Source organism: Dipodomys merriami, unplaced genomic scaffold (assembly GCF_024711535.1).
Source record: "Dipodomys merriami isolate MVZ:Mamm:240054 unplaced genomic scaffold, mDipMer1.0.p SCAF_36, whole genome shotgun sequence".
NCBI classification, from domain to species: Eukaryota; Metazoa; Chordata; class Mammalia; order Rodentia; family Heteromyidae; genus Dipodomys; species Dipodomys merriami.
The window spans coordinates 3,024,268-3,047,372 of record NW_027205159.1 but is presented as its reverse complement, the minus strand read 5'-3'; the positions used below and the strand labels follow the sequence as shown (position 1 = coordinate 3,047,372).

Genomic DNA, 23,105 nt, shown 5'->3' with positions numbered 1-23,105 from the left:
TTACCTACAACTTGCCTTAGGCTGTTCACACACGATGACCCACGCGTTTGGACAGTTCTTATCCTGAGTCTCTGGATGGCTCCTTCACTAGTGGTCCTATCCTTTTATCAGGCTTCCATTGACTTGAGGGGAATCAAGCGACAGCCTTCTGGGGTGCCATCCCCAACGGGTAAAAGAATGTTGCTGTAACAAGTCAAAAGATTGTATCCGATGGCCTCATTTTTGATGAAATGTGATCAGATCCTACTTATTTTTACTTTTATTTTTGCCAGTCCTGGGGGTTGAACTCTGGGCCTGGGCACTGCCCCTGGGTTCCTTTTTCTCAAGGCTACCACTCTACCACTTGAGCCACAGCGTCACTTCCGGCTTCTGTGGTTAATTGGAGATTAGAGTCGCACCGACTTTTTTGCCCAGGCTGGCTTTGAACCGCGATCCCCAAATCTTAGCCTCCTGAGTAGCTAGGATGACAGGCATGAGCCACTGGTGCCCGGCTCAGATCCTTACAGAAGGGAATAGACATTTTAGTGAAAGTCTACAAAATAATTCTCTCCAATGACAGGTTTGCTCCCTGAAATAAAGGTTAAAGATTATTTGGTTGGAGGACTGAAAATAATGCTCTTGCCAGGGACTCTGGGTTTCAGTCCAGTTCTGAAACTCATCTTTTTTCCCAACCTGCAGGCAGGCCAGTGACTGCCAGACCTTATGGGAAACAATAGGATTTTTTTTTTGGGGGGGGGGGGCGGTGTAATATGTATGCCAGTATTAGAGCTGGAACTAAGGTCCTGGGCATTGACCCTTAGCTTTTTCACTTAAGGCTCATGCTCTACTACTTGAGCCAACCTTCACTTCCAGTTTTTTGGTGGTTAATTGGTGATAAGAATCTCACAATGTTTTTCCTGGACTGGCTTCAAACCTGGACCCTCCTGAGTAGCTAAGATTACAGATGTGAGCCACTGGCACCTGGTTTAGGAACTTGTTATTTGCAACTCTGCTTTGTTTGCTGTGTTAATTACCCATACCTTATCGTGACTACCAGAGGATCCTCAAAATGAAACAAGATCTGAATGATTCCCAGTGAGAACAGCTAGAAAGGAGACAAGCTATATTCCAGTTGTGTGTGCTGGTCTTGGGGCTTGAACTCAGGGCCTGGGTACTGTCTATGTGTGCTGGTCTTGGGGATTGAACTCCGGCTGGGTGCTGTCCCTGAGCTTTTTTTGCTCAAAGCTAGCACTCTACCACTTGAGCCACAGCTTCACTTCCAGCATTTTCTTTCTTTTTTTTTTGGAGGGGGGGGGTTAGTTAGAGATTAGAATCCCATGTTGGGGGGTGGGTAGTGGTGGAGGTGAGAGGGTAGGGACGGTAGGGGAAAACAGGAGGCAACAATGCTAGATAGGAAAGTACTCATTACCTTGCTCATGTAACTGTAACTCCTCTGTACAGTATTTTTACAATAAAAAACATACAAAATGAAAAAAAGAATCCCATGTTTTTTCCTGCCCTGGCTTCCAACTGTGATCCTCAGATCTCAGCCTCCTGAGTAAGTAGGATTACAGGTCTGCCACCAGTGCCTGACAATATTCTAGTCCTTTCAAGGGTGACATCTCTTAAGTGGCTAGAAGGGGTCCTTTTTGGCTGTTATGTTGGGCTCTACATGAAAGTCCTTTCTAGAACTCCCTCCCCCCCCCAGTTCCAATGCAGAACTAATTCCCCAAGCAGAACCACTTAAAATATTTTTCTAAAAAGAGAGTGTGTATAGTGTGGTTCAGTAGTAGAGTGCTTGACTAGCATGTGAGGGGGCTGGGTTTGATCCTCATTAATGCAATCAATAATAATAATAACAACAACAAAGGCAAGAAGCCTAGTGATGAAGGGGTTAAAAGAAGATGTGTTCAGTGAGGAGGAGGCTGTTGCAGAGACAATGGAAATGGAGCCAGAGAGGTGACTAATTAGTGGGGCAGAGAGGAGAGAAATGGTACAAAAGATACTTGGAATAAAAATCAACAGTTCTAAGTGACCTGCCTATGGAGTGGCAATTTAGGAGAAAGACTTGGTAGTTAGCCAAAACACATTAGAAAGGTAGAAACTCATACTATATATTATTACACAATCAAGATGATTCTGTAACTTTGAAAGAAATTCAATTGTGTCTCCTAATAACAAACTACATTTTGAGAGATGCATCATTAGACAATTTCATTGTTGTGCAAACATATAGGTGTACTTACACAACCTAGATAGTTTAACCAAAATAGGCCTAGGCTGAGTAGTACACCATCACCCAGGCAGACTGTCAGATGAATGATCCATCATCATGTGGTTCACGGTTGTGTATGTTTTCAGCTCTGTCACAAGAGAATAAGCCAATAACAGGGATCTGAATACCCTTCTGAATACCAGCTTCCATTGCACTCTAGGCAAGGAGATTTTAATCTCTATTGCTTTTTTTTTTTTTTTTTTTTTTAAAGCAAGACTCTTTAGAGGGTATTTGACTTCATGCTTTGGGGAAGAAAAAGAATCAAGATAGACGATACCCTGGAGGTTCTAGAAAGGAATCTGGAAAATCTGTTTTCTGTTGGGCACTGCTAAAAAAAAAAAAAAAAAAAAAAGCAAGCTCCCATTGCCAAGTTGTGCAGATCTAACCATAAAGAATATTAACAATAAAAGACTATGAATTCACTATTGCATTGTTGGTGGTTATGTAAACTAGTACAACCACTCTAGATAGCAGTCAGGAGTTTTCTTAAAAAAACTAAACATAGACCTTCCGAGCCATACCATTCCTGTACATTTACCCGGAACATCATGAACCAGGATACCACAAAGACACTTGTGCATCATGTTCACTGCTACACTATTCACAATAGCCAAGTAGTGGAAACATCCCAGATGCCCTATAGTAGATGAGTGCATCGAGAAAATGTAGTTCCTATTCACATGGAATTTTACACAGCCATTAGAATAATACGTCATTTGTAGAGAAATGGATGGACCTAGAACAAATTATGTTAAGTGAGGTAAGCCAAGCTCAGAGAGACAAATGGCACATGTTTTCTCTCATATGCAGAAGCTAGATCTAAAATACTTCAGGATATGATAAGTTATCCAGGACTGTAGGCATTCACACAGTGAGACCCAAGGAGCATACTCTTAGGGGAAGAACACAAAGGCACAATGCCTATGTACTATTGACCATATAAAATAATATTTATAGAAAGGAACACCAGGAAATGGAAAAACAAAAGACCGAGTTCAGAACTTCAGGCTGAAAGCAAAACATGAAATAACAATAAAAAGTTTAGCTGCAACTTCAATTTAAAAAAAGTTAATACTATAGTACTTGGGCAAAAGTCCTAATTTTTTTGTATGTTCTTAATGGGCTTTCTTCCCCAGAAAAGTAAAGCTGTTTGCCTAGTATGAATTTCATGGGAATCTGTCCATTTATCTGGAAGATCCAAATTAGCTATTTCTCTAGGATAGTAACATCTTCCTTTGAGACCATCAGTCTGTACCCATCCAATGGGCAGAGAGAAACTAAAGTGACTTTAGTATCAAACACTCAAATTTTATCAGAGCATTTCAGCAAGAGTGCAAAATGTGGGCTAGAACTGCTTATTGGTTGGTCTATTAATCATATTGCACATATAAACAACATTTTAAAGTTAATTTGCTGGGCTCTAGTAGCTCATGCCTGTAATTCTAGCTATTCAAGAGGCTGAGATCTGAGAATTATGGCTTAAAGTTAGCCAGGCAAGAAAGTCTGGGATTCTTATATCTTAATTAACCCCCCAAAAGCAAGAAATGGAAGTGTGGTTCAAGTGGTTGGGTGCTAGCCTTGAGCACAAAAGCTCAAGGACAGTGCCTAGGCCCTGAGTTCAAGCCCCAGTACTGGCACAAAAAATTAATTTAATGAACTTAGTTGTCATTAGAGCCAGAAGATGCTGTATTTTCATTGTTTGTAATAAATATACTGTTCTCAAGGGTTCACATTTCTGTTATGTGTCTTGAGCCAAAATCTTATGCTTTTACAAATAGAAAGATCATGTTTTTTTTTTTTTCCCCTTCTGGAAATAGGACAGGGTTGCAATGAGCAAAATTTAATAAATCAAATACTTGGGATGAAAATTGCTGTAATACGTATTTACAGAAATATTACACAATAGAGTTGTTGAGTTCACCCCAATTTTGAACATGTTTAAGATTTAGGCAGAGCTAATTAAGAGAATGGCATACTCCACCCTTTTAAAAATGGCTTTCAACTAGGAAATCCTAGGACAATAAATACATCATGCTCATTAAAAATCATGTCCTAATGAGGGAAAAATGGTGATAAAGTGCAGCAGTGGAGCTCATTGGACATTGATGAAAGTGAACTAAAAAACTCGTGGGTGGTGACTGGAGGGAGGGACTGAGAGAGAATGAGGGAATAGAAGACACTGTACAAAAGGAAATGCACTCATTACCTGACTCATGTAATCCCTTTGTATATAACCTCTGTAATAACAATAATAAAAAGTTACATCCTACTTAGAGACAAAGATTCTAATAGCCAATTAAAATACAAATTCTTTTACAGACAAATCAGATCTCTAAACCTTTGAATTTACAAAACATTAAAAAGAAGGCAAAACTGTTTCCGACAAACTTTTTGTTTTAAAAATAGGATTCATTTCAGGTTCCTTCCAAGAGTAAATACATCTAGCAAATGCAAAATATTTTGACTTATCTTTTTCTCAGGAAGATAGCAATTTTACAAATAATAAAATTCCATTGAGATGCATTAATAGGGTACCCTTAGGCCATCCAAAACTGATTGTGGTCATGGAACTGAGGAGTCCAGTCTTGTTACAGAGGTGGGTGGAAGCACAGAGTTGAAGTAATGGAATAATAAAAGGAATTCAGCTCCTTCTCACTTATGGAAAAGGACCTGCCATCTTGGTAGTTCTCAAACATAGTATACCAGATCACCCTCTTGTTTGTTAGAGGGTGGCTATCTGTAGCTGGAAGAAACCTCAGAGATGCTGCTGCTGAATTTTTCCACACTCTCACCCCAAGCACACATCTTACCTGCTTGTATGTATCACTGGCTACTTAATCCTGGCAGTGAGACCCATAAACTGTACCTGGGTGAGTTTAATTCTGGGTAATGAGTGACTTGGCAGAGGTGGTCTCAGTCATCTTCCTACTTCCTGGGTTGTTTCCTGGAGCTTTTTGCTGTTTTTGTTTTGCTGTATTTTCTTGATACAAAATTTAATATAACAAAAATAGTGCCCACATTGCTGCCCAATAAAAGCTTGGCTCCAGGAAGTGGTGCTGTGGCTCAAGTGGTAGAACACTTGGAGCTGAAGAGCTGAGGGACAGCTTGACTCCATCACCTTGATTTATTGTATGACTTATATCATGCTTTATTTGGCTCTTGAATAGCCCCCACCCCCACCCCAGGGCCAGTGTGTTGAAGGCTTGGTTCAGGGAGCTGGAGGTGCTGTTGAAGTGGTGGAACCTTTTTTTTGTTGTTGTTGTTGTTGGTTGTGGTGATGGTGGGGCTTAAACTCTGGGCCTGGGCACTGTCCGTTAGCTCTTCAGCTCAAGGAGAGCACTCTACCACTTGAGCTACAGTGCCACTTCCTTTCTGGTGCTTAATTGGAGATAAGTCTCACAGATTTTCCTGCCCAGGCTGGCTTTGAACCTGATCCTCAGATCTCAGTGCCTTGAGTAGCTAGGACTGTAGTGGCGTGAGCCACAGGCACGCAGCTAAGTGGTAGAACCTTTAGGAGGTAGGACGTAATAGAAATAGGTTAGATCACTAAGGATTGTTCTGACTTCGTCCTGTCTCTCTCTTTGCTTCCTGGTTACTGTGAGGTGAAATAGTCCCACTATGATGTACGGTGCTGCCCTAGGCCCAAAGCAGTGGGACTAAGAACCACGGGTTGAAATCTCTGAAACTATGCATCAAAATAAGTTGATTAGCTCAAACTTTTTCACAGCAATGGAAAGTTGACTAATACACATTGTTTCTAAATTTTTGATTAACCTTAAAACATCTTTGAAATATAAGAAGAAATGTTTCCTACTGGAAAGATTCATGTAAAGATACATAACAAGGGACAGAGGAAATTGTACAAATCTGTTAATTTATTACAAAAGGTCCACTCACAGAAAAACACAAGGAAACTTTTATACTTTTGTATGTATTTGGGAAAGGAACTGGCTTCTCCATTACAAAATAATTTACACATAATCCATAGTTTTATTTTATATATAGAAATAGGTCATTTTTACAACAGCTGTACAATTCACTACACTCTGTCTTATAATTACATAAAATCTTTTCTTTAGAAACATCTCAACATAACAAAACATACAAAAAAAGTCAAAGTGCATTTTGAAACAAAATCCAATCCTTGGGAATGATTGTGAAAGATCTGTCAAAGGATGCAGCCTCTTCACACGCAGGCCAGCACGTGGTACAGCATCCTCAGAGATGGCCCCTTTCTAGGCCGCTTGGCTTGTGAAACTCTGCCCTCATAGGATTAGACTTCTTTGTGGAATTCTGGAACATCAGGTACATATTTGTGCTTAGCTTTGGAGCCCCCTTGGTAGTTGCAATTGATAAAGTGAAGAGGAAATAGTCCAGTGTTATATGCTGGAGGGGATGATCACCACCAGTGGGAAATGGGCTGAAGAGCATAAGGTTTAGGCCAAGGATGCAGGTCTGCAGCTTTTTTAAAGACCAGCTTCGTGCTCTGGTTCGTGGGCTATTGTTTGTTACTGTGGTCTCCAAGTGAAGCAGGAGACTATTATTATATTATTATTATTATTATTATTTTAAAAAACAGAAAGTACCTATAGTTATTTGCTCTGCATCTGTGCAAATTAAAACAAAACCAATCATTTAAAAATAATGAAAAATAATCTCTTTATTCTCTCTCTTTCCAATAATCTCTGACTCAGTCCTTGAATGCAAAGGAAAGATGACCAAGAGACTGAAGGCCTAGGTAGAATAACCTGTGGGCTCTCTGGGGGTGCCTTGAAAAGCACTATCACCACAGGTAAACTGAGGAACAGTGACTTCACGCTTCCTGTCCAGTATGGCTGTAAAGGGTGGCAGAGAACCCTGATGTCCAGGAATCATAGCCAGTCTTCCTGTTCTTTCTTCACCCTCCAGAAGTGACCACCATCCAGGTGTTCTGAAATTTAGGGTACACAGAAGCAAGTGGCTTCTGTCCCTCTCCTCATGGCCAGCCACTTTCTGGTCCCTTGGTTAAAGCTGATTGTGTTTCCACTCCAGTACCAGGCCACTATCGGGGTGGTGGCTGCAAGCCTGAGGACTCAGAGAGCCGGCTGACCCTGCGGGGTGGACGAGGGGGCTGCTGTTGTGGCTGTGCAGGTGGTGAGGCATAGCCCAGGGTCCCTGGTTGCTGGGAGTAAGTGGAAAGAAGAAGAGAGTCTGGGGGCTCACTGTGCAGAGAAGCCGATGCCTGGACCAGAGAAAAGAAAATGAGATCAGAGCTGGGTACTGGTGGCACATACCTATAATCCTAGCTACTCAGGAGGCTGAGATCTGAGGATTGTAGTTCAACAACAGCCCGGGCAGGAAAGTCTGTGAGACTCCTATCTCCTCTTAACCACCAGAAAACTGAAAGTGGCGCTGTGGCTCAAAGTAGTAGAGCGCTAGCCTTGAGGCAGAGAGCTCAGGGACAGCTCCCAGGCCCCAAGTTCAAGCTTCACAACTGACAAGAAAGAAAGAAAGAAAGAGAGAGAGAGAGAGAGAGAGAGAGAGAGAGAGAGAGAGAGAGAGAGAGAGAGAGAGAGAGAGAGAGAGAGAGAGAAAGAAAGAAAGAAAAAGGAAGGAAGGATCAGAGCAGGTGTGATTGGCCAGCCTATCTCTGTCTTTAAGGCCACTATAATAGTCTTTGGGGATCTGGATGCTATCAGTGACTCACATCTATAATTCTAGCTATTCAGAAAGCTGAGATCTGAGGATCATGATTCAAAATCAGCCCAGGCAGGTAAGTCTGAGATTCTTATCTTCAATTAACCACCAAAAAGCTGGAAGTGGAGCTGAGGCTCAAGTAGTAGAATGCTAGTCTTGAGCAGTAAAGATCAGGGATAGTGCCCAGGGCCTAAGTTCAAGCCTGAGTACCAGCCCCACCCTCCCTACCCCCTACCCCCTACCCCCCCCCCCCCCCCCCCCCCGCAAACAAACAGCAACAACAATAACAAAATTCTTGGTGGGGGTAGAAAAGAGGGAAAGCTGGCACAGAAACTTTTCAGACCTGGGGGGTGTGGGTGGGTGGGTGTTGTTTCATGGGAGGGGTGGCTCAGGTCGCATTCTGAAGGCTGTGAATGGCATCTGAAGCAACTGTAGGCATTTTTGGGTGGTGCAGAATTCTGAAACAAGCTGTTAACTAGAACTCAGGGGTTCCTTCTGGTGTAATGGGCCTGAGGCTGAAGCTGCAGGAAATGGTTTCTTATACATGTGCACGATCCACACGGCCCACTGTGTTTGTGGAGGATGGAGACCAAGGGCCAAGGGCAGATGGCAGAGAGGCAGGATGCACACATTCTGACATGCTTGCCCGCAGGGTTGCCTCTCCTTGACTTATACCACTCCCATTCACCACCCTCTACCAGCAAGTGTCCCAACTTCAAGTTTGAACTTCAGAAGCTTCAATCTCATTTCTACTCTTCTATGTCCAAGTAACCCAGCCTTTCTGCTCTGCCTATAAGGCTGTCAAGGATCCTGGTACCTGCCCTTGTGTGAGTTTGTGCTGCTGATCTGCCACCTTGTTATCTCTACTCCTCCTTCACCCACATTCAAGTGGGGATTTCCTTGACAGGCCAAACTCTGCAGTGGAGGCCTCTGAGCCTTCCTTCTCTCCAAATCCTTTCTCCCATGAATCAGCCCCCCACCCCCCCCACCCAGTAGTCCCCACTAACACAGAGCCTGTGCTGTAGTAAACCACCAGGCCAAAGAGCTGTTTGCATCCTGACCCTGCATGCTGCTGCTGTAGCAGAAGTTTGGAAAGTGTTCATGTTCCCCCTCCCACGCCCGCCTGTCCTCTTCCTCATCATTCTTACCCCAAATCACTTTGTGCCTAGAGAACTAGCAAGCTCTGCAAAGCCAAATTAGGAGTGGACACCCCTAGGCATGGGTTTAGGGAGGTTTCAGAATTAACAGATTGTTTGGCAGCTTTGGAATGAAATTACAACTCAGACCTTCATCTCTGCCCCAAAACCCTCAAAGATGTTGCTGCCATGGTATGGCAGCCTCTGATTGAAGATACCAAGCAGGGTAAGAGGGATGTCCTTGCAGGGGGATGGGGGGGGAGTTGCACAGGACAGGGCAAGACTGACCACATGTGTGGAGACCAGAGCTATGGAGGACCTCAGCATGCACCCTGACCCCGCCTGTCCAAGTCCATAGCCCACTGCTTCTGACCCCTCCTCCTCCCAGTATGTTTCACATTTGCTGAAAGTCATTTTTGTCTTCTGAATTGTGACTGCATGGCAGTGTGCTAATAGGCCCCATCTCACAATTTTCAGGTTTAATAAGGCAGTCCATTAGACCTTTTTTTAAATTAAAAAAAATTTTTTTTCCTGGTCTTGGGGACTGAACTCTGGGCCTGGGCACTGTCCCTCAGCTCTTCAGCTCAAGGCTAGCATTCTACCACTCCAGCCACAGAGCCACTTCCGGCTTTTTCTGCTTATATGGTGCTGAGGAATTGAACCCAGGGCCTCATACATGCAAGGCAAGCACTCTACCACTGAGCCACCTTCCCAGCCCAGTCCACTAGATCTTTAACTCAGTGTGATTTAATTTTACTTTTGTGTACATCTTTGTATAAAATTATAAATGTACAGACATGTTCAACAAGTAATGTCTGACTTTTGCACCAAAAATATGGGCATATCACAATGCGTAACTGGTAAAAATTTCCTTTAAAAGGGGCCATCGTGGCAAGCAGCCAGTGGTTTATGTCTATATTCCTATCTACTCAAGAGACTGAGATAAGAGGACTGCTGCTTGAAATCAGCCCAGGGAGGAACGTCTACAAGACTCTTATCTGTAGTTAACTGGCAAACCAGCAAAAAGCTGTAGGTGGAGCTCAAGTGGTACAGTGCCAGCTTTAAGTGAAACAGCTAAGGAAAAGCATCCAGGCTCTGAGCTCAACCTGCAGGATTAGCACAAAAAAGGGGCCATGTAGCCGGGCGCCAGTGGCTCACACCTGTAATCCTAGCTACTCAGGAGGTTGAGATCTGAGGATCGAGGTTCAAAGCCAGCCCAGGCAGGAAAGTCTGTGAAACTCTCATCTCCAATAAACTACCAGAAAACGAAGTGGCACTGTAGCTCAAGTGGTAGAGCACTTGCCCTGAGCTGAAGAGTTGAGGGACAGCACTCAGGCCCAGAGTTCAAGCCCCATGATCGACGAAAAAAGGGGGGTGCATGTTAGCAGATACCCCTTTGAGGCATAACAGCTTATCCTTAATTTGAATGTTACACATACATGGACTTTATAAGCTTTAAGCATTAAAAGCTAAAAATGGGAATCTTTCTGGAGCTTTCCTCTCCTATCAAAGACAGGACAATCTTGAAAACAAGAGAAAGCCTATCTGATGTGGAATGTGTAGGATGATCCACCCTGTTCTCTGTGTCTAAACCTGTGTAGGTCCCCCTGGGCCCTGGTGCCCACCTGTAGGTAGTGTGGCGTCTGCTGCTGTGCCTGTGCCTGCAGGGGTGACGGCTGGGAGACAGGGAAGCTGGGGTGAAGCACGGCTTGCCCCATCAGCAGAACGGGGGTTGCGGCGCTGCTGGTGGTGGCGTGCGAGTCTGGGCTAGGAAACACGGCCTGGCTCTGCGAATACCTGTTTAGTTTCATGTGGGAAGGAGAAAACAGATCTTCTAAGAAAGAGGCAGTGAGAGGATACTAAAGCGCTGGCCACAAAGGAGATCAGTTGCACATAAAAAACATCAAAGGGCGTATCCAAGGTGGTTTTCAAAAAGCAGCCTGTGGGACGGGAAATCTTTGCAAGTTATATACGTGATGAGGTGTCAACATTCACAATATATAGTCTCTTCAAAAGAATCCGATAGCTCCACTTAAATACTGTATATATATAAAATATATAAAACACTTGTTAAAAATGATGTGGAGACAGTAAGCTTGTATGCAATGCTGGTAGAAATGTAAAATGGAACGAACTCTGTGGAAAACAGCACAGAGATCCCTCAAAAAATTAAACATGAAACTAACATATGATGCAGTAATTCCCTTTCTGAATATATACCTAAAAGAAGCAAAATTAGTGAACAATACTTGTACACTCACAGAAATGTTATTCAGAAGCCAAAAAATGGAAAGAGGCCAAGGGCCCATTGATAGAATGGATAAAAAATAAAGAATATATTCACAGAATGTAGTGTCATTCACTCTTAAAAAGAAAGACATTTTGACGCAGTTACAACAGGAGTGAACCTTGAAGCCACCACACTAAGTGAAATAAATGGTGGTCACCCAGAGACAAATGCTATATGAGGAATCTAGAATATTCCAAGTGACAGGGAGACAGAAAATGGAGCAAGGGTTGCCAGGGGCAGCAGGAGTGGAGGGCTGATGGTTAAACAGGGAGAGGTTCAGCGTGGGAAGACAAGGCAGTTCTGGAAATGGATGGTAGAGACAATGGTGCAGTAGTGTGGATGCACTTAATGCCACTGAATGATGTACTTTAAAAATCATTAAAATGGTACACATCATAATATATATATTTTACCATAATCTTAGAAATGACAGATGTTGATGATAATGGCCCACAGACAAGGAATGCAGGAAGACCATAAAGGAAAGATGTGGAGGATAATGGGTCAGAAATGGATATTAGAAGACAGGACAGAGAAATCTACCTCGTTTTATTTTAGAGAGAGAATTTCTTCAGTGAGGTTATCTGCAGTAGGTTTGGGGCTCCACACTTGCCTTGAGAGGTAGAGAGGTGTGTGTGTGTGTGTGTGTGTGTGTGTGTGTGTGTGTGTGTGTGTGTGTGTGTGTGTGTGTGTGTGTGTGTGTGTGTGTGTGTGTGTGTGTGTGTGTGTGTGTGTGTGTGTGTGTGTGTGTGTGTGTGTGTGTGTGTGTGTGTGTGTGTGTGTGTGTGTGTGTGTGTAGAGACCTAGGCAGGTACCAGCTCTCTCTCTCCATGTGATGTCATGTCATGTGAGCAGCACCAGGCCCTTGCTGGACATGAGCAGATGTGAAGTGCTGCTTTTATACTTCCGGTGCTCTAGAATATATATAAACCTTCCTGCTTTATGAGTTACACAGTCAGTGGCATCCCGTTATAGCAGCAGAAAATGGGCTAGGACAGGAAGTGAGAGCGAGGAGGCTGCATCTGGGTGGGAGAGCCCCACATTTGCAGGGTCTCATGTCGTGGGTCATAGTGCCAGAAGCATCAAGCAGGTTGGGCTCAAAGTCTGCCAAAATGGACAGCTGGGGTTGAAGAAGGGTAAATTTACCAGAGTTGTCCACCAGGGTGCAGTGGTGTTTAAGCTTACAAAGAACTCCAAAGATAACTGCAAATGAGGGACAGCATTGCTTCACGCAGATCCTGTTGGAAGCATGGAGAGTACGTACTAATTTTCATCTGCATAAACGGTAAATGGTGAGGGGAAAAAACAAAACCCTACAGGGAAGTCTTCACAAAGGCTGCGGGGCATACTTTGCTGGTCTTTAAGAAGAGACCCACAGTGAGTCTGCCAGCTCAGGCCCATGAAGCCCTAAAGCATAATTTGAAAGAGAAAGAGAAAGGCTGGGACCATTTAGTTCAGTCTCCACCCTCCCACCCCCACCAACCACCCCAGGCCACTTACTTGACTTGCCGCCCAGTCCTGCTGACTTCTAACGGCTGTCTTACATCACAGGATCCAGGCATCATGGGCTGGATGGGCTGGCTCAGTAGCAGCCTTCAGAGAGAAGAGAAATGGGAAGACTATGGATCAGCACCCAGACTGAAGCCCCAGTGTCCAGGGCAGCTCCACACAGCCTGGCTGGCCATCTGGCTGACTCTCACCCCCAGATCAAACACTATTGGGGGTGGGGTGGGGGACAGCAAGCTCTCTTCTGCCACTTCCTTAGCAGAGATCAACAGCTGAGCCCCAGAGTCTGAATTCTGCCTGGGGCTAAGGCAGAATGGGGAGCTGAAGGGCGGTCCACACCTGAGCTGCCGATCGTGGCTGAAGTCGGGGCTGGGCTGGCACTGGCTGGCATCCTGGGAGGCGGAGGCAGGTGTGGTAAGACTCAGGCCTGGTGGGAGCACAGCCGAGGCGCTGCTGAACTGGGATGTCAGGCTGTTCACAGAGCGGGTGCTACCGTGTATCAGCTGGGAGCTTCGGATTGGCTTCGGACCCTGGAGTGTCATGTCATTGGATAGAGAACACTTAGATTCAACCCAGGCCATGTCTCCAGGAAACTTCCCCACAGCCTTCCTCTACCCACCCTCGACTCTTCTTGAACTTAGGATGCACCAACTCTGTACTGATTGTCTTGACTGTCTTTCTTGTAAGCTCCTCAAAGATTCATGAAGTCCCTTGGGCCTTGGATAGTTCTGGTTCTTAGGAGACACATAACCATTGTGCACTGAATTCAACTAGTGTTTGCTTCACAAATGTCACTTCAGACATAGGGACCTCATTGCTGTTTCTCCAACTTACTAAGCTCATTCCTGCCTCAGGGCCTTTGCACATTCCAGGCCACCTATGTGGAATGTTCTTCACTATGCTGATAGAGCTGATTCTCTCAACCCTCAACTGAGTCTTTGCCTAAATACTGTCTTCTCAAAGTGGCCTCTCCTGGTCACCCACAAAAAGCTCCAACCCATTTTCTGCCCAGCAAAACTTACATCATCATTTGATATTTTGTGAGTTTTACTCATTTGTATCTCTCCTTCCACTTAGAGCAAAGTTCTTAAAAATCCTTTTTATCTAGTATTCTCCCTCAGTGTTAGGAATTTGGGGGCTGCCATATAGGCCTCCAATATTTATCCAGTGAAGTAACAAATAAATGAGGGAGTAGGCTCTGGTCTGTTTCCCTTCTATCTGTCACTGCTCATTCCTGTGTTGATACTACAGTTGTGTCAGTTTTTAGACTTTTTAAAAAACAAAATCTTGCCATAGCATATAGTGTAAATCCTTCCTTAGGGTTTTCTTTTTCCAGATGCTGCTATTCCCACCCATTTTGATGACTCTTTGACTCACTTTCAAAAAAAACCCTAACATTAGGAAAAATGGATTATTATTATTATTATTATTATTATTGGTACTGATCTGGGGCTTGAATTCAAGGCAGGGGCACTGTCCCTGAGCTTCTGTGCTCAAGGCTAGTGCTCTGCCACTAGAGCCACAGCTCCATTTCCACCTTTTTGGAGATAAGAGTCTCATGAGCTTTCCTGCCCAGGCATGTGTTGACCCATGATCCTCAGACCTCAGCCTCCTGAGCAGCTAGGATTGCAGGCGTGAGCTACCAGTGCTTAGCTAATATTCTTATTCTTGAACCCTGTATCTAGGCTGATTATGTACAGTATTTTTTTCTTGGCATTATTCTATAAGCAATGTAACAACCACTTCAAAGCATCATGTCTGGCATGTTACGTGACCTACAGACAATTTAAAATATGTGACAGAGGATGTATGTAGGCTCTGAGCAAAGATTGTCTTTTTTCTTCACTATTGGGGATTGAACTTTGGGCCTTAATACTTGCTAGGTAAGTGTTCTACCACTTGAGTCACACCCCAATCCTTTTGCTGTTAGTTGCTTTTCAGATAGGTTTGCCCAGGCCAGTCTTGGATTAAGATGATCCTGCCTCCACCTTCTTATTATCAGGGATATAGGCAGGAACCACTAACTGGCTTAGAGTCTTGATAACTTTTGCCCAAGCTGTTCTCAAACCATGATCCTCTTATTTCTGCCTCCTGAGCAGCTGAAATGAACACCATGCACTACCATGCCCATTTATACAAGGGACCTGACTATCCTCGGTTTTTCCTGGTACCTACCTCATAGGAAAACCGAGGGTAAACTGTTATTTCCCCCGTTATCTGGCTAAGTTCCCAGATTCTCTATTATGCCGGGAGCACATGAGGGCAAGGGCACTTCTCACCCTGTGTGTTTCTCTGTGAATAGGAACTCAGCCCAAGCTCCCTGGGGCCCCGGGAACTGTGTAGAGATGAAGGTTGAAGGGGAGGCAGTGTCCTACTTTCAGTCCTTTGGTTTCCTGGGAGCATGGGGCTCAGGACTTCATAATTTGACTCCATTCAAGTGTCATTATCCACCAGCGGCAGGGTCCCATTGGGAGATGGGTAGCACTTGCAGTGCAGGAGAGAGGCTACACAGGAGGGGCTCAGCAGGGTAACAGGTGGGCAAGGTGGACCTGGGGTAAGGGACAATGAACCGAGGGACATGACCACCAGTGAGTGTCCAGGATGTTCTCATTGCTCCCAGGATCAGTTCAATATCCATGGTAGGAGCAGGGATTCCAGAAGGATCCCAATACAATACAACTTGGCCCCTCCAAGCGATTGCACAATAAAGAAAAGCACACACCCTCTCAGCCTGCCCCAGGCTGGGCAGCACAGCTCTCAGCTGTGGGGGTCAAGTATGTCCTGGCTTCAAGACTGACTACAAGAGTGACCAGGACAGAGTGTGGGGCAGGATGTGTTACCTGGGTGGAGAGCACACTTGGTTCTCTGAGCAGGTGCTGGTTCGTGACTTGGGCCGAGGTCATGGGCCCAGCGAGCTGAGAGCTGGCCACCAGCTGGGGCTGAGCTGCTGCACCCGGCCTTTGCTGGAGCTGCTGTGGAGCCTCGGGCCGCTGGGTGCTGCTGAAGCTCAGGGACACTGCTGGCTGCTGCAGAAACATCTGGGAGCAGAAGAGAAGCCCCTGTGAGCTGGGGCCATGCGTGCCCCACAGGCAGGTGCCTTCTTTGTCTTTCCTGTTACAGTACGAGCACAGATTTCTTCCATTTTTTTCTTTGCTTTATGGTAGTACTGGGGTTTGAACTCAGGACCATGCACTTGCAAGCAGGTACTCACCCCTGGAGCCACACTTTTAGCCTTTTCTTTTTTTTTTGCTTTAGCTATTTTTAGAATACTGTCTCATGTTTATACACTGGATTGTGATCTTCCTATTTGTGCTTTTGGAGGACAAAAGGCATAAGCCACTACACCGAATTGCTAGGTGAGATGGGGGGGTCTCACTGACTTTTGCCTGGGCTGGCCTCCTAGCTGCAATCCTCCTGCTCTCTGCCTTCTGAGTGGCTGGGATTACAGGAATAAGTCCATCATCACTGTGCCTGGAAGATTTATATTCTTTTTCTTCATTTGTCAATCTTGGAGACTGAACTCAGCCTGTGCCTGCTAGGCAAGCATTTTCCACTCGAGATACATCTTCAGTCGTTTTGTTTTTAGGCTTTAAATAGGGTCTTGTGCTAGAGGTCTGATCTTCCTGTCTCTGCCTCCTAACTTGCTGGGATTTATAGGCATGTGCCACCATCACTAGCTAGGGCAGATGCCTTACCCTCCTTGACCTACCTGGACACAGCTCATGATGTAGCAGCAGACCTAGCAGTGGGTTGGCTACACACTGTCACTGCCTTCATGAAGGACACAATCAAGTGAACACTTCTGATACTGAAAGTGGTATACATCAGGTGCTCGGTACATCATTTGATATACTTTTTATGGTTCAAGTTGCCTTACCAGCTCCTTATAAGGGAGCCCCTTGGGAAAGGAACACATAATGTCTTAATGGTGCCAGGTTGCATAATCCATGGTGTGGGCCACATTATACCTCAAGTAGGACTAGGCCCTATTTATGCCCAGTAACTGGTGGATGGATAGATAAGAGGGTGACAGGTGGGTGTGTGGATGGATGGAGAGGAAGTTGCATGGAGGACAGATGGATTGTAGATGGTAGAAGGAACCAATCAGTGTGCATGTTGTTTGCTACTACATTACTACAGTAGTCCTTTTAGGAGCTAACCTGCGAAGCCAGCAGAGGGCAGACATGTCTCAAAAAGAACAAGAGGCAGTCTCTCACTGATGAACTGGCAATGGGGACTTTCAGCACATCCATAGATTTACAGGGCCTCACAAAGGTTTGAACTTATCAATAATAACTGAATAACCAGGGACGTGAGCCAGTCATCTGGCCAAAAGGGAATTTTATGGCTTAAGACAATACGTGTGTGTGTGTGTGTGTGTGTGTGCGCGCGCGCGCGCGCATCTGTTGTGGGGCTTGAACTCGGGGCCTAAGTCCTGTCTCTGAGCTTCTTTTGCTCAAGGCTTGTACTCTACCACTTGTGTCACTTTCTTCTCCTTCTCCTTCCTTCCTTCCTTCCTTCCTTCCTTCCTTCCTTCCTTCCTTCCTTCCTTCCTTCCTTCCTTCCTTCCCTCCCTCCCTCCCTCCCTCCTTCCTTCCTTCCTTCCTTCCTTCCTCTCCTCCTCCTCCTCCTTGTTGGTTAGTTGGTTGGTCGGTTGGTTGGTTGTGGGCTTGAACTCTGGGTCTGGGTGCTGCCCCTCAGCTCTTCAGCTTAAGGCTAGAGCCCTACCACTTGAGCCACAGCACCACTTCTGGTTTTATGAACAGTTTAATGGAGATAAGAGTCTCACAGACTTTGCTGCCTGGGCTGGCTTTGAACCTCAATCCTCAGATCTCAGCCTCTTGAATAGCTAGGATTACAAGAATAAGCCACTGGCACCCGGCTCTTCTGGCTTTTTCTGAATAGCTTTTAGAGATAAGAGTCTCATGGAATTTCCTGCCTGAGCTGGCTTCAAACTGCAATCCTCAGATCTCAGCCTCCTGCATAGCTGGGATTACAAGTGTGAGCTACCAGTACCCATCAAGACAATACTTCTTTAAAGACTCTGAGGGTCAATTTTATGGAAAATGTGAAGAAAAATTGTTCCCTAATTCAAGTAGGAAAAGTTTTTTACTTTATAGAACAAACTGACCTTGTATTCATTATTTTTGTTGGCTTAGTTTGACAAATTCTTGTCATTATAGGATGCTTCAGACACACAAAATAAAGTACAATTAGGTCCCACATGACAATACATCTTCCATAGAATTCAGTATTTATCACAAGCTTGTCATTCTATGTCATCAGACATAGAATGCAGCCCCCTCCCCTCCATCTTTTCTTTTGTGTGAGTACTGGTGCTTGAAATCTGGTGCTATTCCTTAGCTTTTTCACTTAAGGCTGGCACTCTACCACTTGAGTAACAGCTCTACTTACAGCTTTTTGGTGGTTAATTGGAAATAAGAGTCTCATGGACTTTTCTGCCTGGGTTGACTTTGAACAGTGATTCTCAGATCTCAGCCTCCTATGGTGAATAGCTAGGATTACAGGTATGAGCCACTGGTGCCTGGCTACCCCACTCTTTGGGGAAGGTGTGGGGGTGGTTGGACTAACTTTTACTTGCTTATTATGTACACTTAAATCACAAAATGTCTCCTTTTAAAAACAAATGTCACATTTTAGTTAGACATTGTAGAATGTATTTCTTTATCTTAAAAAGAAAACAACCTACAAACAAGATGGTTGACTGCTGGAGGAATCTTCTCTGGTTTAACTATCTGTAGATTTCCATGTTCTTTGGAAAATTCCACTGCCAAGATCAGGCCCAAGGAAGGAAGAGACTGGAGGAGCTGATTTCCATGGCGCCTCTCACAGAGCTCAGGTGCTCTTTGGAACTTTAAAAAATGCTCTGGCCAATGAGGAAATACCCTAATTTTCTGTAGTGGAGTCAAAAGTGGTAAGTCTGTCATGCGCTGCTTGCAAGTCTAGCTCTTGTTGCTGATGCAGGAAGTGGACTGTGGTGAATGTTCATACACCTAACTTAGTGTGAACACTCTCTGGCTCAGTCTCCCCCTTTCCCATTAGTGTGAAAACTCTACTCAAGTGATTACAATTGGGCAAGTTCTGGGTTTACCAACCAGGCCTTGGGATCAGCAGGAAGAATGCTGTAACTGGGAAGAAATAAGTACAAAGGGTCTGCTTGGCTGGGTGCTGGTGGCTCCCACCTAGAATACTAGCTACTCAAGAGTCTGAGATCTGAGAAAATTCCATAAGACTCTTATCTCCAATTAATTAGCAAAAAGCCCAAAACAGAGGCATGACTTAAGTAGTAGAGCGTCAGCCCTGAGTGAAAAAGCTAAGGGAGAATTCAAGCCCCTGAATCAAGCCCACAGTACTGGCACACACACAAAAGGGCTTCTTATTATGTTGATAGCTTGATGCCCCTTTTCTATGCTTGCAACCACCTTTGTGTGTGTAAGTGTCTCTGAAGCAGGACGCTGGGTGTGGTGCAGGCCGTCTGGGTGAGGCTTGCTGCTTGCACGGCAGTCACAGAGGCCTGGGGTGTAGGCGCAGAGTGGTGGCCTGTCTTTGCCTGGGGTCCTCTCCATGGTGAGGGTGCTACTCAGGAGGAAGGGGAGGAACAGAAGTGTCACTCCTGGTCCCCATCACTGCCTAGGAGCACTATAGAAGACACTGGCAGGCAGGACAGCCAGGGGGGGTGTCTCCAGCCAACTAACATCCTGTGTGAATTTGGTTGTACATGCGCTCCTGCTATGGCCTGCCACTGTCTGTTGTTGGTGACACTGAGCTTCAGAAGCTAGGTGGTCAGGATAAGATCCATATGGCAGGGACAATGTCCTGAGGGGTCTCTTCTTGTCTCTCTAAAGAGAATAGCAGTGCTTGGTGGTCCAGGCAGACTCCAAGCTTTGCTAGAATTACATTTGCAATGGAAGATTGAGCCTAAACGCAATTGTGAAGACATTCCTGTACTAAAACAGGTAAAATTTAGTAAAAAATAATCGTGTGTTTGTGTGTGTGTGTGTGTGTGTGCATGCCACACCAGAACTTGGGTTTGAACTCAGGGCCTTGGTGCTATTCCCTAGTTTTTTCTTTTTCTTTTGTACAAACTGGTGCTCTACCACTTGAGCCACAGCTACACTTCTGGATTTTTGGTGGTTAGCTATAGATAAGAGTCTCATGGACTTTCCTGCTCAGGTTGGCTTTGAACCTCAGTCCTCAGATCTCAGCCTCCTGAGTAGCTAGGATGACAGGTGTGAGCTGCCAGTGTCAGCTAAACAACTTATCTCTAAGGAGAGATCTAACAAACCAAGTTTTCCCTCCAAAATTAAAATTACCTGAAAGGAGTTTAATACCTGGTATTAAACTGAGAGCTGCTTCCGTCAGACTGACCAGTGTCCACCTGGCTCATGGGACAGGTGTTTGGGAGATGGCCCTTCTCTGTCTGCCCTCTCAGGCTGTGTAGTGTGCACAGTGTGCTCCTCCCTTCTCCCTGGCCTCATGTGTTCATATTGTGTCAGTGGAAACAGTATGAAGTTGCCTTTGCCTCTTGCTGCTGGGGCTGAAGCTATATGCATGTTGGGAGCTACAATTTAGGACCCAAGTGGCAATCAAAGGTCAGATTTGAGGATAACAATGCAGGGGAGACAGCCAATGGATGGGGCCTGTAAGAGTGATGGGGAGGGAAGGGGAATTTCATGTCTGGGCAGGAGATGGGAACAGGGAGGTGAATTTGCTCCTTGCACTTTGCAATGGATGTTTCCATGTTCCCTGAGCATATGTGGCCCAGTGAGGTGCTTCACAGAGGCTTGGAGAAAGCTCTGGCTGTCTTAAGGACTGGCCCACAGAGTGGGGAGGAGGGAGGCCCACCTGGACAGGGACATACCTGGACATTGGAGTCCTGGACCAGGCAGAGCTGCTCCTGGATCTTGTGGAGTTCTTCCTGCTGCCACCGGATGTTGGCCTGTAGGATCCGCGTCCGTTGTTCCAGCTGGTCTTTAATGGTCTGGAACATGCTGAACTGTGCTGAGAACTTCCGAGGGGGACAAGGTCAAACACACAAGCAGATCAAGGAGTTATTTATTCTGCCTGGCAGAGAGCTCATGCATGATTACAATCAGCCCTGTGCACATCCCCTTCCAGTCCCTGAGCTCAGCTGAGCTCAGGGAGCAGGAGCTGGGGATGGGGTGTGGTGTGCTAGGGTATCCAGCCAGCCATCCTTTCCCAGGCTGCTGGTGACAGTATGCCCAGTTGGATCACAGGACTGATTTACTGCACTGTAGGTAGGGAAGCCCACACAATGAGTGTGATGGAAGTCCTACTTATATACAGATTCCAGATTTAGTCAGGGAGACAAAAGGACAGCATCTGAGTCTTTATTTCTTCCTTTTAGTCATTGAAGGCATGATGTTATCATCACAGAAATTCCTGGGCCCAATCTTAAATCTGATCCTGGGGCTTTCCAATGGAGGTGGGACCATGGAGACCTTCCTGCCTTTCCATCTTCCTCTTAGGCTCACTTGCTGCTATGCAAGTCAGAAAAGAACACTCACCTGGCCAGAGAGGCTGGTGGCTCATACCTGTGATGCTAGCTACTCAGGAGGCCGAGATCTGAGGATCTCAGCTGGAAGCCAGCCTGGATGGGAAAGTCCATGAGACTCTTCTCTCCAATTAACTGGACAAAAGCTGGGCTCTCTAAGGCTGTGGCTCTCATTTACTAAGGCAAATGAACTTTCCGGACTTGAGATTTTCTTTTTTCTCTTTCTTTTTGTCAGTCCTGGGGCTTCAACTCAGGGCCTGGGCACTGTTTCTGATCTTCTTTTCTTTTGCTCAAGGCCAGCACTCTACCACTTGAGCCACACTGCCACTTCTGGCCTTTTCTGCGTATGTAGTACTGAGGAATTAAACCCAGGGCTTCATGCATGCTAGGCAAGCACTCTACCACTAAGCCACATTCCTGGCCCCTGGACTTGAGATATTCTTTTCCTCTTTACTCCCCGCTCCTTCCTTTTGGTTTCTCCGTTGTGCCTTTGGCCTTGAACTCGATAGGCAAGTGCATTATCACTTGGGCCACTCCACTAGCCCTTTTTGTGGTTGGTTATTTTCTTATTTTTATTTTTGAAAAGATTTTTATTGTTATTATAAAGGTGATGTAACAGAGGGCTTACAGTTATATAAGTCAGGTAAAGAGCACATTTCTCTTGGACAATGTCACCCCTTCCCTTGCTCTCTCCAAGGTTTTCCCTCTCATCTCCACTGTGTTGGTTATTTTTGAGAGTTTTGGTTTGTGTCTGGGACAGCCTACATGTCATCCTCCTGAACTGCTAAGCTAACAGGTACATGTTACCCTGCCCAGCCGTTGGTTGAGATGGAGTCTTAAAAACTCAGCCTATTCCTCACTGATCTTGAACCACAATCCCCTATTTATACTTCCTAAGCAGCTAGGATCATAAGCTTGAGCCAGAGTTGGGCTTCTCTTTTTCTTCATTTTCTCCCTTCTTCCTTTCCTTTTCCTTTCTTTTTCCAGCTTCTTCTCCCACTTCCTTCCTTCTTTCCTCCTTTCCCTCCCCTTCCCTTTTCTTCCTTCTTGCCCCTTTCCCTCCCCCTCCCTTTGTTATTCCCTCCTTCCTTTCCTTTCTTCCTCTTTCCCTCCTTCTCTTCCCTTTCCTCTCTCCATCCCATCTTCCTAGCCCTTCCTCCCTCTCATCTTTATACAATGCTTCCCTCTACTCCTGATATCTTTATATGACATCCAGTCTGCTTCTTGCCCACTGTCTTTGGCAAATGCCTCCAGAATCTTTTTCTTTTCTGTCCTTGCACACTTGGCTATCAGGGTGCCTGAGAGTGTGAAGACACAGACAGCACATACCAGAGGATGCTGCGACCAACCACAGCCCTTGGAGCAGCAAATCGATAACAGAAAGAGCAAGGAGAATGGCAGGTACTGTCATTTGCAGACACCCACATAGGCCAGCCATTGCCCCAGACAAGCAGAAGTGGACTGACCCACTTCACATAAACCTGTGACATGCCTGCTCAAGGTCATCTGGCTGGATACGGTCAGAATGTGACCCTGAGGCTAAAAGCTTGACTAGTAAGCTCTACTACTAGTCCCCAGCCCACCTCAGTCACAGTGACTCACATTTTTATTTACACAAGTGTAAAAATGCCTGTCCTATGCTGCCTGCCACACACAACCACAGTAGAATCAATCAAAGCATTCAGCTGGAGTTTGGAAAGAACATTC

At 45.4% G+C, this 23,105-nt stretch overlaps 1 protein-coding gene across 2 annotated transcripts in view; it reads right to left on the bottom strand.

Annotated features, from left to right (window-relative positions):
* Positions 1-6,029: 6,029 nt before the first annotated feature.
* Positions 6,030-23,105, bottom strand: part of Npas2 (neuronal PAS domain protein 2) — a 176,707-nt gene continuing 159,631 nt past the window's right edge. The window contains exons 16-21 of one of the 2 annotated variants that reach the window (XM_069988544.1): positions 20,745-20,891; positions 15,703-15,900; positions 13,202-13,392; positions 12,857-12,949; positions 10,692-10,863; positions 6,030-7,475 (exon numbers count right to left, since the gene is read on the bottom strand). In XM_069988544.1, coding sequence (XP_069844645.1) covers positions 7,296-7,475; positions 10,692-10,863; positions 12,857-12,949; positions 13,202-13,392; positions 15,703-15,900; positions 20,745-20,891 — 981 coding nt within the window. In that variant the 3' untranslated portion in view covers positions 6,030-7,295. The remainder of the gene's footprint in view (positions 7,476-10,691; positions 10,864-12,856; positions 12,950-13,201; positions 13,393-15,702; positions 15,901-20,744; positions 20,892-23,105) is intronic. The other variant, XM_069988545.1, reaches the window with a different exon arrangement.